Genomic DNA, 13,150 nt, shown 5'->3' with positions numbered 1-13,150 from the left:
CTGAATGGGAGTGGCAGGAGGGGCCCTGTTTTGTCTTGAGATGCCCACATTCTCGTCTCAAATCCAACTGGGGGGCGGAAGCAGTACACACCCTGGAACAATGGTCCACCACGGTCCTGTGTACTGGGTGCTGAAACTCCAGAGCCTCCATGCATTTCGAGATGGCTCCGCCTCCTCAGAAAGCGTGCTTCTCCTGGTGTAAGAGACTGACAAATGGCCACCCGTTCCTGCCCTCTGGACGCGGGCCGCTCTGCACGGTGATGGTGCAGCCTCTCCCGCCAGGAGATGCGGTCAAGTTCTCTAGCTGGGTGCCTTCCTGATGCCTTCCTTTGGCCAACAGGCCGCTGGCAAATATGGCCAAGCAGGATCTTTAAAAAGCACACACACACTGGGCGTTCCTCTGGTGCTGCCCCGAGACCACCACATCCTAGATCATGAGACTACATGGAGCACAGACAAGTCTCCCAGCTGAGGTCCTGGGCCGGCTGGGCTGCCAGACAGAGAGGGAGGCCACCCGAGACCAGCCAGCCCAGCCACCCACCAGCTCACTGCAGAGCCGTCAGCCCACCTGCAGACCCTGAGCAATGCCAGGGCTGTTGTTTTAAACCACTACATTTTGGGATAGACGATGAGGCAGCAATAAATAGCTGATACACACAGCTTGCAAAGGCCTGTGTTCTCATCTTTAAAGCTTCTTTGGCTACCTCTCCATGGGCAGGTACTGCCTGTGATTCTTAACACCCTTCTGCTGTCTCTTCTTCAGCCCAGGGATGCACATGATTTTCAAGGAAGGAAATCAGGGCTCCCACTGCCACCCAGCTAAATGACTTTTTAAATTTATTATTGATTTCAGAGAGGAAGGGAGAGGGAGAGAGACATAGAAATATCAATGATGAGAGAGAATCATTGATTAGCTGCCTCCTGCACGCCCCCTACTGGGGATCGAGCCTGCAACCCAGGCATGTGCCCTGACCTGGAATCAAACCCGGAACCCTTTAGTCCACAGGCTGACACTCTATCCACTGAGCCAAACCTACTAGAGCCTGACTAATGACTTCTACTCTTTCCTCCTGGATATTCCAGTCCTCTGCTCCATACCCTGCCTCGGAAGAATTTGTAGCAAAATGTCATGTGTGGTTAATTTTTATATGAAACTAGAGGTCCGGTGCACAGATTCGTGCACCAGTAGGATCCCTGGGTGTGGCCTGTGGGGATCGGGCCGTGGCAGGCGGCTGTGGGGAGCCCGAGCCTGGGCCTGATGCCACGCCACTCCCACTCATCCCAGCCCCACTGCGCCTGCCGTGGGCTCATGCCCAGTCAATCCTGATCAGGAGAGGCTTGCGGGGGCCAGCCATGAGCCAGCATCTGGTGCCCTTCGGTCAGCTGAGCAGCTCCCACTGTCGGACCGCACTGACCACCAGAGGCAGCTCCTGCGTTGAGCATCTGCCCCCTGGTGATCAGTGTGCATCATAGCGACCAGTCGAATGGCCGCTTAGGCTTTTATATATATAGATGAACAGCAGTTGCTTTTGTCTTTCTAGCAACAGTGACTTTACAGCACCCAGGTTTTCCTTCAGGGAACCCCCAGGGAACCCCCCCCCCTCCACCGCGCGCGCGCACACACACACACACACACACACACACTCTCACACTCTTCTCAGTCTCTGTGGTTAGGATAGATCTGACCCCACTCCTGGCCCAGCCTGGCCACTGAGAGAACTTCCTCCCACTGACCATGGAGACTGGAGACGGCTTGGGAGAGCCGGGTCTTGGACTCTGCTGGGACAATTAGGGAAAGGAGCAGTCTCTTTCCGTGGGGGATGCTAAGCCAGTGAAAGGAGCCTGGGGCCGTCTCCAGGCTATGCCTGAGACTAGAGGTGTGGTTCTCAAAGTGTGATCCCTGTAACATCAGTACCACCTGAGAACTTATTAAGAATTGAAATACGTAGGCACTGAATTAACAATCTGTGCTTTAATTTGCTTTGCAAAAAACTTCTAATGCACAATTTAAGTTTGAGACCCACTAGACTAGAGAAAAACAGAGGTAAGCGATAAAGAAACAGCTTCCTAGTGAGAATCATCTGAGCACCTGGATCCCACCATGCCTGAGGTCAGATCTAGAGTCCTGGACTTTCTGGGTCTGGGAGCAATATATTTTCCTTTGTTGCTTCAACCAGTTGGGATTTCTGTCACTTGCTATTAATAATGAACACTGACAAATATAAGACTCTGGACTTGGCAGAATGGTCCTTCTGCCGCAGGTTTTCCTGGGAGAAATGCTAACTGCAGGCCTGTCAGGGTCTTCGAATTCCCTCGCACTGAGGGGAGTTACTTTATTTCTAGGGTTGGCATCTTGTCTGGGAAAACTGGTTCAAATATATCACTTCTCTAGAGCACTCTGACAGCTTAGACAGAAACTTTCCACATTAAAGACTGCTGTTCTTTCTCCCTCAACAACATAACAAGTCTCTAGAGCAGCGGTTCTCAACCTGTGGGTCGCGACCCCTTTGGGGGTCGAACGCCCCTTTCACAGGGGTCGCCTAAGACCATCGGAAAACACATATATAATTACATATTGTTTTTGTGATTAATCACTATGCTTTAATTATGTTCCATTTGTAACAATGAAATTGGGGGTCACCACAACATGAGGAACTGTATTACCTGGTTGCAGCATTAGGAAGGTTGAGAACCACTGCTCTAGAAGTTTCTTGGGAGGCTTATGGACAGAGACCAGAGTAATGCAGCACATGAGGCCTTTTCATTAGAAGCAGGGACGATTACAGTGGTAAAGGAATTAAGCTCTTGTGGAATTGCATCATATGCACATTTAATTGACAAAACTCAAATTTATCACCTTGGCCAGAGAAAAGGGGGCAAGGAGAGAAATGCCTCTTTAAGGAGTGCAGGCAATTGGTTACATTTCTGGTAATGGCAGGTGCGCTAACCCAGACCAACTCTAGCACAACTAGAAAAGTTGGACCAAATATTATAACAATCTGTTTGAAAGCATGGAAAGCAAACAGGGCTGTAACAATTATAAGGACAACGCAGGCTGGAGACGAAACTAGAGAGGTGACCCAGCACTTGGAAGGTTTCCCCTTAAGGTACTGCTGATTCTGAAAAGAGCTGCCGCAAAGCTGGGAAGCTGAGAAGCCCAGGCGACAAAGTCAGGCCTAGTCTGAGAGTCAGGGTGCCTGGAGAGAGCCAGGCGTGAAGGGCACAGAACGGTTAATATTGTGTGCAAATCCAAAATACGACTGACTGTGTGAAATAATAAAGGATGATAATGGCATCACCTAGTGAGGTTTACAATGTAGAGAGAATTAAAATGCATGACAATAATAGCATTTCAGTTGAGAGGAGAGTAAATGGAGTTTCAGAGCTGTAAGGTCCTTCTCTTGAATGAGAAGTGGTAAACTTGCTAATTTAAAGTAGACTCTAATAGGTCAAGAATGCATGTTGCAATCTCTGGTAATGACTAAAAGAATAATAAAAGAATGTGTAACTAACAAGCTAATAGAGTGGAAAAATAGGAATAATATAAAGTAATCAGTTCAAAAGAGGGCAAGAAAGGGAAGAAAAAGAAACATAAAACAGGCAGAACAAATAAAAAGCAAACAATAAGATAGTAGATTTAAACTCAAATATATCAGCAATTACATTAAATATAAATGGACTAAATGTGCCCATTAAAATGCATAGATTGTTAGAGGATACAAATTTAAAAAGCATTAAATGCTGCTTAGAAGAGAAAGTTTGAAAGTGAAAAAATGAAAGATACACAATGTAAACACTAACCAAAAGAAAGCTGGTAGGCTTTAGGGCAAAAAAGTATTACTAGAGTGAAAAAGAGACAACACATGGTGATAAAAGGTTAAGCTCACCAGGAAGAAGTAAAAAGGATTATTTTTTTATGCACCAAAAAGATAACCCCTACTGATGTAAGGTAAAGCACGTAGGCAGTCCAGACTTTGCCTGGAAAAGGGTGAGCTGGTTTGATTCCTCTCAGCAAGTCTCAGGTTCCTTATGCCTCTGGAGATGCCAACATCCCAGTGCCCTCACCAGTGTTTAAAAACACCCATTTTCCCTGCAACCCGGACCCTAACCAAAGCTGACTGCTTCACATGGGGCTCGGCCGGGAAGCTGTGATTGTTTCCACCCTGGAGGAGAGACGACTCTTAGGCTTGCTGAGAGGTGATGTGTCTGTACGGAGCCCTGTGTGCTGCACTCGATCAGCAGCTGGGTTTTGGCCACCTGCACTTTCTGTGACCTTTAGAAACGAATCCTCACTTTACACGCGGCACCACTGTGATCCCTTTTCAGTGTGAGGGTGTGACAATGCCGTGGTTTTCAACTTTCCTTTCTTCAAATTTGGCTTATGTTGGAGCCTAGTATACTTAACAGATAAAGGCTGAGCCCCAAACCCCTTCAAAATGAAGACTCCACTTCCTCAAACAGTGTCCTCTTTAAGAGAACAGATGGACAAACTGCTCTAAGAACCAAGTACCAGGGGCAACTGGCAATCTTTTTATATGAGACGGACCAAGAGACATGCATTTTCATGTGAACGCATGCTCCTTTGCCAGGCTGGCCAGGAAGGTCAGAGCCATAACTGGGACCCCCTCAGACATCCGTGTGCTCATCTTATTTTCTTTCTCACGTATTTTTCTTCACCGTCATCTCCTCACGTACTTGTTTAAGTCTTGCACTACATACCATCTGGAGAAAGGCAGATTATAAATGAGTTAATTAAGTTCTACTTCTCAAAATGCTGCATATGAACATGTGTTAAGAGTTGTTGTGTCTCCACCAAAAGATGTTGAAATCCTAACTCCTAGTACCTGTGACCTTATTTGGAAATACGGTACTTGCAACTGATTGAGTTACGATAAGGTCATCGGGGCAGGCTTTAATCCAATATAACTGTGTCCCTATAATCCGGGGAAACGACACAGAGACAGATGTGCACATAGGACAGTGCCACATGAAGGCTGAAGTTATGCTGCCACCGGTCACTAGGACAGAGGCCATCAACAGATTCTTCCTGGTGCCTCAGACGGAACATGGCCCTGATGACACCTTGCTCTTGGACTTCTAGCCTCCAGAACCGGAGATAATAAGATCCTGTTGTTTAGACCAGTCACATTGCAGGCCTTCGTTACAGCAGCCCTAAGAAACCGATAAAGTATTCCAAATGCTTTTAGTTGATGCAGGGCTTAACTTTGAAAATATTAAGTTACATAGTCATATTAATGAGCATTAGAAAAAGCACAACGCATGCCTCAAGCCTGTGCTTAGGTGTGACTGTGGGGACTGGGCTGATGTGGGTGCGTAGTGAGCACTCGACGTGTTAGCTGGCTCAGGAGGGCCAGTGGAGAGGTCAAGGCCGGGACTCTGCAGCCAGGTCTGAACACTGGCTTCACAACTTCCTGGCTGCCCTAAGCCTGGGTTTCCTCTGTACAAGGTGTTGACAGCAGCGGTTCCTACCACACAGGTTGTTTGATTAACTAAATGCAAGACTGCATTTGCCGGTACAGGGCACGGCCTGGGAGCTGGTTCGGAGCTTTGTGCATGCTGGTTCTTCATTTTATTTCTCAGACAGGCCAACTTTGGTGCTGGAGGCCGGCCATGAAGGACAGAAGTCCCAGAAAGCCCAGCAGGATGGCTGGCCACTGCCAGGCTGCTCCCACGTGCCTTGGTTCCATTTCTTTTTAACAACTTGTTTGGGAGGAACTTGGTGAAAAGCCACTTTTATTTTTCACAGAGTGAACACCAGCAGTGCAGACTGGTGTCTTGTCAACTTGAGCAGCGGTCAGTGGAGCCGGCCCAGGTGTAGCACAAACAACGTCACAGGGGACTGCCACCCACACTCTCCACTGTGGAGCTCCGAGAGGGACCTGGCCTGCAGCTTGCCCCGTGGCCCCTTCTCGCCCGCCTTCCCAGCTCCCAGCTCTTGGCCTGACCAAAACTGACAGATGCCAAATTCACCAGATTTACCTGACACCTATTTACAAACACGACAGCTCTTTAACCTAATCAGCTGCTGTGACTTTGGCATGCCCTTGTCCACAGGTCACTTGGACAGTGAGTCCCTTCCCACCCTACCTTCCTCAGGCCCCATCAGGCCTCTTTCTAGGCTCTGGCTCTTGCCAAGAAGTCCCCAGGAACCAGCTTGATCCTCACTCTGCCCAATGGATCCCGGCTCTCCGTGGTGGTGGGTGCGAGGACCCTGCCCAGCCTGCAGGCCGGGTTTTCCTGCCGTTCCCACTGGCCCCGGCAGAGGCACCACACAGACCAGAGGCCCAGCCTGCCTGCAGGTCCAGACCCAGATCCCAACTCCAGCTGCTTGAGTCGCCTTTGCTGGTGGTGCAGATTTAGAACCTCGCCAGCCGAGTGACAAGCCAGGGCCCCACATCACGGCCAAGTCTCAGGCTCCCCACCACTCAGGTTCTCAACCCAGGTTGTTCAGGATAAAACGTCACAACTAGTCATGCTGACAATGGACTCCTCGCCCAGAGTCCAGCCACCGGTGACATGCAGAGCCACCACTCTCTCCACCCTGCAGTGGTCTCTTCCTTGGTCACCCCACTTCCACCCTGGCTCCCGACAGGCCACGTGTCACGCAGCAGCCAGAGGGATCCTGTTACAATGTAAACCAGGTCACGGCAGCCCCATCTGCAAAGCCACAGTGGTCTGCCTGGCACCAAGTCCCTCTGCTGGTCTCACTGTGTGCTCTGGCCCCTGTCCACCTCTGTGACCTCATCTCAGCCACCCTCCCCTCACTCCCTGTGCTCCACCCTCCAGCCCTCTTTCTGATTCATGAGCTAATTGAGCAGCTCTTTACTACCTCAGGGCCTTTGCACAGGCTTTCTCCTCTGCAAAGGGCTAGTCCTTGAAATAATTCAGGTCTCAGCTCAAGTCTTTCCTCCTCAGAGATGCCCAGCCATCACCCCGTTGCTGTCTTGGTAGTATCATCACTACCCCACCTTCGTGATTGTTATCTATCCCTGCCCACTGATACATAAACGCCATGAGAGCAGGGTCGGTGTGTTGCTCACTGGATCACCAGGGCCTGGACGAGGGCTGGCACATAGTAGGTGCTCAATACCCAGGTTCCTGGTGAGATCTGAGAAGACGACAACCTGTTGTCAACCCACCCAGGAGTGGACTGGGCGGAGCTGGGGCACGCTCTAACCTACAGCCCCAGGCCTGGGTCCTGAGGCCCAGCCTCATTTGCTGGCCCTGTCCATGCACCAGGACACACACCCTGGACGCATGCTGCCAGCCCCGGACTGCCACCTCAACTCCCCAACCCAGGGCTCCGTGTACTGAACCGAAAACCTGCAGCTTTAACTGTGCTTGAGTCACAGTTAAGCTTGCCAGGAGCTACATACCCAGGTGCCTCCAAAGCCGCCTGTGGCCCCCAGGCAGGCAGCCTGACAGAGCTAGTCAGAGCCCAGAGCTTAAAGCCTGGGTGTGAATCCTGGCTTTGCTGTCCTGTCTGTTACTCTAGGCCAGTGGTCGGCAAACTGTGGCTCGTGAGCCACATGTGGCTCTTTGGCCCCTTGAGTGTGGCTCTTCCACAAAATACCGGCTCTTCCAGTCAGAGAAAGATAAATACCACCTTAATAAAGAAATTAAAAAAAAATACCAGCTCTTCCACAAAATACCAACTTTTGCACATGGGCCATGAAGTTTCAATCGCACTGTACGTGTGCCCGCACGTGGTATTTTGTGGAAGAGCCACACTCAAGGGGCCAAAGAGCCGCATGTGGCTCGCGAGCCGCGGTTTGCCGACCACGGCTCTAGGCAAGTAACTCTCATGTCCTCAGCCCCGGTCTCCTCACCTGTGAAATGGGAGAACGGGTAACAGTGTCCATAAGGAAGCTGTGAGAGTTTGCTGCCCGTCACCCACTCCCTCTGCCTCTGCCTCTGCCTCTGCGACACGACCAGCGTCTCCTTCACAGAGCCGCCCGGACGTAAGCCAGGCAACCAGAAGCCGCCCCGAGGCTTTGCTGACAGTTGTGAGAGCAGTGCCAGCTGCCCCAGAGCCAGGTGCTCCTCGAAGCAGTCTATCTCCCCAGCCTTCAGTCCTATAGCAACACTTGCAGGAGGGTGTTGTCGTATCCCTGGGTGGTGGAGGGGAGAATGAGCCCGAGAGGCTAAGGAGTCTGCCCAAGGTCAGAGCTAGACGGTGGAGGGCAGGGTTTGCACCAGGTGGTCAGGCTGCAGTCGGCCATGCGAGTTTCCGCCAGGGTTGCTGGGCTGGTGGGCTGTAAGCCCAGAGCTGCTGGTGGCATCACACCACCCCTGTGAGCTTGTCAGAGAATGAAGGGCACGGAGAAGAGTGCAGAGCCGAGAGCTAGAGAGGGGCAGGTGCTGACACTTTAACCACCTGGATCTGGCTGTTACCTGGGTTGATATAGACCCAGATGGGGAACCTTTTTTCTGCCAAGGGCATATTTCTAACATCTTTCACGGACCATACAAAATTATCAACTTAAAAATTAGCCTGCTATATTGGGTCAAACATTTAATTAACTCACCCCTAATGCCTTGGCAGGGCCAGACCAAATGGATGCTCCCCACCCCGATATAGACTCTGCCTTGCAGCCACTTTTTTTTATTTTTTATCATCTTCCATCTAAAGTGTCTTGTCTTGTTCAAGCCTTTCTCCCAGGTGGGTTCTGGGTTGTTAGGGTGACTCAGAGAATGCCTGGGTGCCGGCACTCAGCCAGAGTGCTGGACTCAACACCCGGAACAGCCACAACCCGAGGGAAGGGAGAGTGTGTACTGCCCCGCTGCCTCACCCCCGGGGTGGGAGCAGCGGCCGATGTGGGGGCTCATGCTCAGCCTTGCTCCCAGCTCCCCAGCCAGGTGGCACTCCACCGCCCAGTGAACTTGCTGGTGATGAAGCCAGTTTTAGCCCTTCCCTTTCCGTCCCCTACCAGGAGCCACCTCCCAAATAAATTACTTGCTCTTGAATCCTCATCTTGGAGTCTGTTTCTAGGGGAATCCAAACCAAGACAATATTGACACAGCACGGAACAGATGCTCACTAAGTCAGTGGGAGCTCTGCTATTTCCCATCCCCCACCCCCCGCCCCTCCTTCCATCTGCCCTGAGCTGCTGGGAAAAACTCCAAGCTCAGGCCCCAGGCTCAGGTGCACGGCCCACCTCCGGACCATGACTGTGGGGGAGGGGCTGGTTCCTACCAGCAGGTCCCTGGGCCTGTTCCTGCAGGAAGCAGTCCCTCCAGCTCCCTAGTAAACATGAATGAAATGCCACAGACACAAGTCAGGGCCCCTGGCTCAGCCTGTCTAACAGGGCTGGCTGGCTGGGGCTGGATGGTGCCCAGGGCACCTATGGCCCCAAATTCCTGACCAGGATGCCTTGAGGTCTTTGTGATCCTTTGGTCATAGAAAACAGAAGCAAGTGCCCCTCCCCACCATCCAGAGCCACTCCAGCCACTGGATTTGACCCCGGGTACCAGGCTGTGATGATTTCTCTGCAGCCTCAGTGTGTGCAGTCTGCTGGTTAGGGACACAGCAGTGAAGTTACTCCACCAGCGATGGAGGCCTCCACCTGCCACTGTCCAGCTGTGTGAATCACCTGCCCTGTGCCTCAATTTCATGTGAAATGGGGACAATCACAGGACCTACCCTGAAGGCTAGTTACAGGATTGCAATTTACTTATATGATCTGCTTACATAAATTACATATATAATTTACTTGCATATGATATAACCAAGGGCTTGCGACGGTGGCTGGGTCCACACTCAGTATAACCTCTCATTTCATTAGCAGAGCAGCAGACGGACTCTTCACCATAAGCTCCTTTGCACCTTTAGAACTTACTGCCCTTTGCATGTATTTTTACCCACATAAAGTAAGCAAATTAACTGAAAAATAAATTTTCAATTATAAATTTCCAACTTCTTGTCATAGAACAAGAAAGTGGGTGTGATTTTTATGTGTTCACTGGTCTGGGCCTCGGGGAGCCCAGGTATTTGGTCAAACATTACTCTGGGTGTTTCTGAGAAGATGTTTTTCGAGGAGATTAACATTGTAATTGGTAGAATAAAGCAGATGGGCCTTCATGGTGTGGTGGGACTCATCCTACCAATTGAAGGCCTGAATAGAACAAAAAGACCGACCCTCCCTGAGGAGAGAGTCTCCGGCAGACTGCCTCTGACTTCCTCTGCAGCACGGGTCCTTCCCGCGCGAGGGCCTCTGAACTACAACATTGGTTCTCCCTGCGTCTCCAGCCCCCCAATCCACCCCGCAGATGTGACTGGCCAGCCCTCACAACTGCATGAGGCAATTCCTTTTTCTCTCCCTCCCTCCATAGGTTCTGTTGCTCTGGAGACCTTGACTAACAATATATTTGCAAAAGGTCAGCTCTGACCCTGGCAGAGAGGGTAACGAGCCAGGCCTCCTGCATCACAGCACCGTACCGAGAATGACCCAGGCCCAGGCCCCGCCCTGCTCGGGGGCCCCCAGAATTCTTACTTGAACATGGCTTCTCCCGGTCTGGGAACACAGTAGGGGGCTGGGGAGTCGGGGTTGGCTCTCGTTTGCTGGGAACGAGGGCCTCAGCATTGTCGTTTCGCTTAGCAGACAAATTCCTCTCCTTTTTATTACCTGTAGGAAAACAGTTGTTTAGATGTCAAACACGGCGTGCAAGCAGAGTTGGGGCATTCTGCTCAGGCATCTGTTTATTTGTTCGTTCATTTATTCATTCAACCAATGTTTACTGAACCCGACCCCCTGCCAGGCACCACGCTAGCCTGGAACCAGAGATGGGGATAACACAGACAATGAAACAAGTTTGCTGAGACCACCATGCATTTTGGCAAAGAAATGAAATACTCTAGGACACACACAGGCTCTCAAATTTTAGCATTTACGAGTAGGTGTTGGGTTTAACTGGCAGCATGGCAGGTAAAATAATGGTGCAACCGAGGCCCCCGGAGCTGAAAGAATGCAGCAGAGCACACACCACAGCCTGCGAGGGAAGGATGGCTGGATGGAGCAGCGAGCAGGGCGGGCGGAGGACTCTGGGACCAGGGCATGGGAGCACGCAGCCTGCAGGATGGCAACCAGGCATGCAGCAGACAGTGAGGAGGGCCCTCCCGAGTGGCTAGGATGTCACCAGGGACACGAAGCTGGGGAGGGAACAGCAAGTGTGAAGGCCTGACAGCTGGAAGGCATGTGGCAGGTGAGCGGCTGGGGCCTGGGCTGGTGAGTGGACAGTGAAGGGCCCACAGGCCACGCTTTAGAGTCAATGTTTCCCAAAGCGGGACCCCTGGACCACTGGTGGGACAGATGATTCCAGATGCCACGTGGACAAACAATGTTTTAAGCAGTTATATGCCTGAATGTGTGTGGGGAAAATGTAACCAACATATCAACCCTGATTTCGTGAGCATAACTGCTGGAACCATCCTAGAATTATAAAGGAAAGAAAGGGAAAGCGGGGTGGGAAGGAGAGAAGAGAGGTTCTGGTTAAATAAGAGCTAACATTGGAACAGGCGGCTTGTGGAGATGGCAAAAAATTGTGAAGGTTTGCAAATGGCTCAAGTTTAGGGAAAAGGGCTCCAGGGCCTCAGAGGCAGCCAGGAGTCGGAGCAGGAGGAGGAGGGCGTGCTCAGGACCACCGGGCGGGAGGCAGTGGCTGAACAGCATGAAGCACAGGCAGGGGGAAGAGTTGGCACTGGAGGCGGGACTTCTGGCCTGGAAGGCAGGGTACCTGGAAAGTACCTATTGAATGAGGAGCAATAGGTACCAGCAGAGGAAGTCCTGGGGCTCATGGTGGCCCCAAGGAGAGGGAGTCCCAGGATCAAGGGTCCCGCAGGGTCTTGAGAGCTCAGGGAAGATGTTGGGGACTCTGTGCAGTAGGTCAGACTTGCCCTCACCCCTCCCCGCTCCCCTCTTGACTTCAGAAGGGCCTGTGTTTCTCTGCATTTTTGCAGTAGCTGCTCCCTTTTGGCCTGACCTCCAGTGCCCAAGGCAGCCCAGTGTGTGACAACCCACTGTGTCCAATGCGGCAAGACAAGGCATGGAGAGGGGCAAATGCCCACAAGACTGGCTCCCCAAGTGCTGAAAACACGCTGATGACGGTAAGAGCGACAGGCTCTTGAGAGCCCAGGCACCGTTAGGTCCTTGGCACACACGTCTCATTTGCCCCCCAGCCATCCGAGCAGATAGACCATGGGCAGCATAATGGCCCCCAAAGATGGCCACATCCAAGCCTGGAGCCTGTGAACATGTTAGGTTACGCGGCAAAGGAGAATGAGCCCGGCTAGTCCGCCACGTTAAGATAAGGCGATCATCACGGATTATCCCAGGGGACACACTGATCACAGGGGGGCCTGGAAGAGGAAGAGGAACATTTCAGCTTGGGATGAAGAACTTCTGAAGACAGTGGTGATGACTGCACAATGTGAGTGCCTTAGCAGCAAGCTGCTCCTACAAATGCTGCAAATGGTAGATTCCACGTTACGTATATTTTACCACAATAACAAGCACACACACACCAGCAGAAGAGGAGGTCCAGGGGAGGTGTGACTATGGAGGAAAGGCACAGAGAGGCAACGTTGCTGGCTCTAAAGGTGGAGGAAGGGGCCTGAGCCAAGGAAAGCAGTGGCCCGTGGAAGCTGGAAAAGGCCCGAAACAGGTCCTTCCCTGGAGCCCCTGAGGGAACACAGCGCTGTCGACACTGTGATTTTAGCCCAGTGAGACTCACATCAAATTTCTGACCAACACGACTGTGAGACAGTCAATTGTGTTGTTTTAAGCCTCCATGTTTATGGCAATTTATTACAGCAGCCATGGGAAACTAATACATACTATTACAGAGCAGAGCTCTGAGGCCAAGCCCTTTGTTCAAGGTCAAGCGATGACCCAGCATTGACCAGGACTGTCTGGCTCGGAGCCCTGCCCGTAACCACTTTATTCCCTGTCTACAGTCCGCCTCCTCTCCACAGACAGTCCTGCAGACACTGTGGCCAGGGGGTCTGCCTTAGCCATCAGAAGTCAGAAAAGGATATTTCCCAGGCTCCAAGGACCCAGGCTCTTGGAAAGGACCTGGGATCACTGCTGGCCTCAACTGTACCACGCTCCCTGGCCCTTCTATTGGGGTACAC

The 13,150-nt window shown here is 51.6% G+C and overlaps 1 protein-coding gene across 2 annotated transcripts in view; it reads right to left on the bottom strand.

Annotated features, from left to right (window-relative positions):
- KIAA0556 (KIAA0556 ortholog) overlaps nt 1-13,150 on the bottom strand; it is a 203,480-nt gene that overhangs the window by 71,196 nt on the left and 119,134 nt on the right. For both annotated transcript variants that reach the window (XM_015559503.1, XM_006756852.2), the window contains exon 9: nt 10,515-10,646. In XM_015559503.1, the coding sequence (XP_015414989.1) occupies nt 10,515-10,646 (132 nt within the window). The remainder of the gene's footprint in view (nt 1-10,514; nt 10,647-13,150) is intronic.

The sequence above is a fragment of the Myotis davidii genome, unplaced genomic scaffold, assembly GCF_000327345.1.
Source record: "Myotis davidii unplaced genomic scaffold, ASM32734v1 scaffold934, whole genome shotgun sequence".
In the NCBI taxonomy this organism is placed as follows: domain Eukaryota; kingdom Metazoa; phylum Chordata; class Mammalia; order Chiroptera; family Vespertilionidae; genus Myotis; species Myotis davidii.
This window is presented reverse-complemented; position numbering and strand designations above follow the sequence as displayed.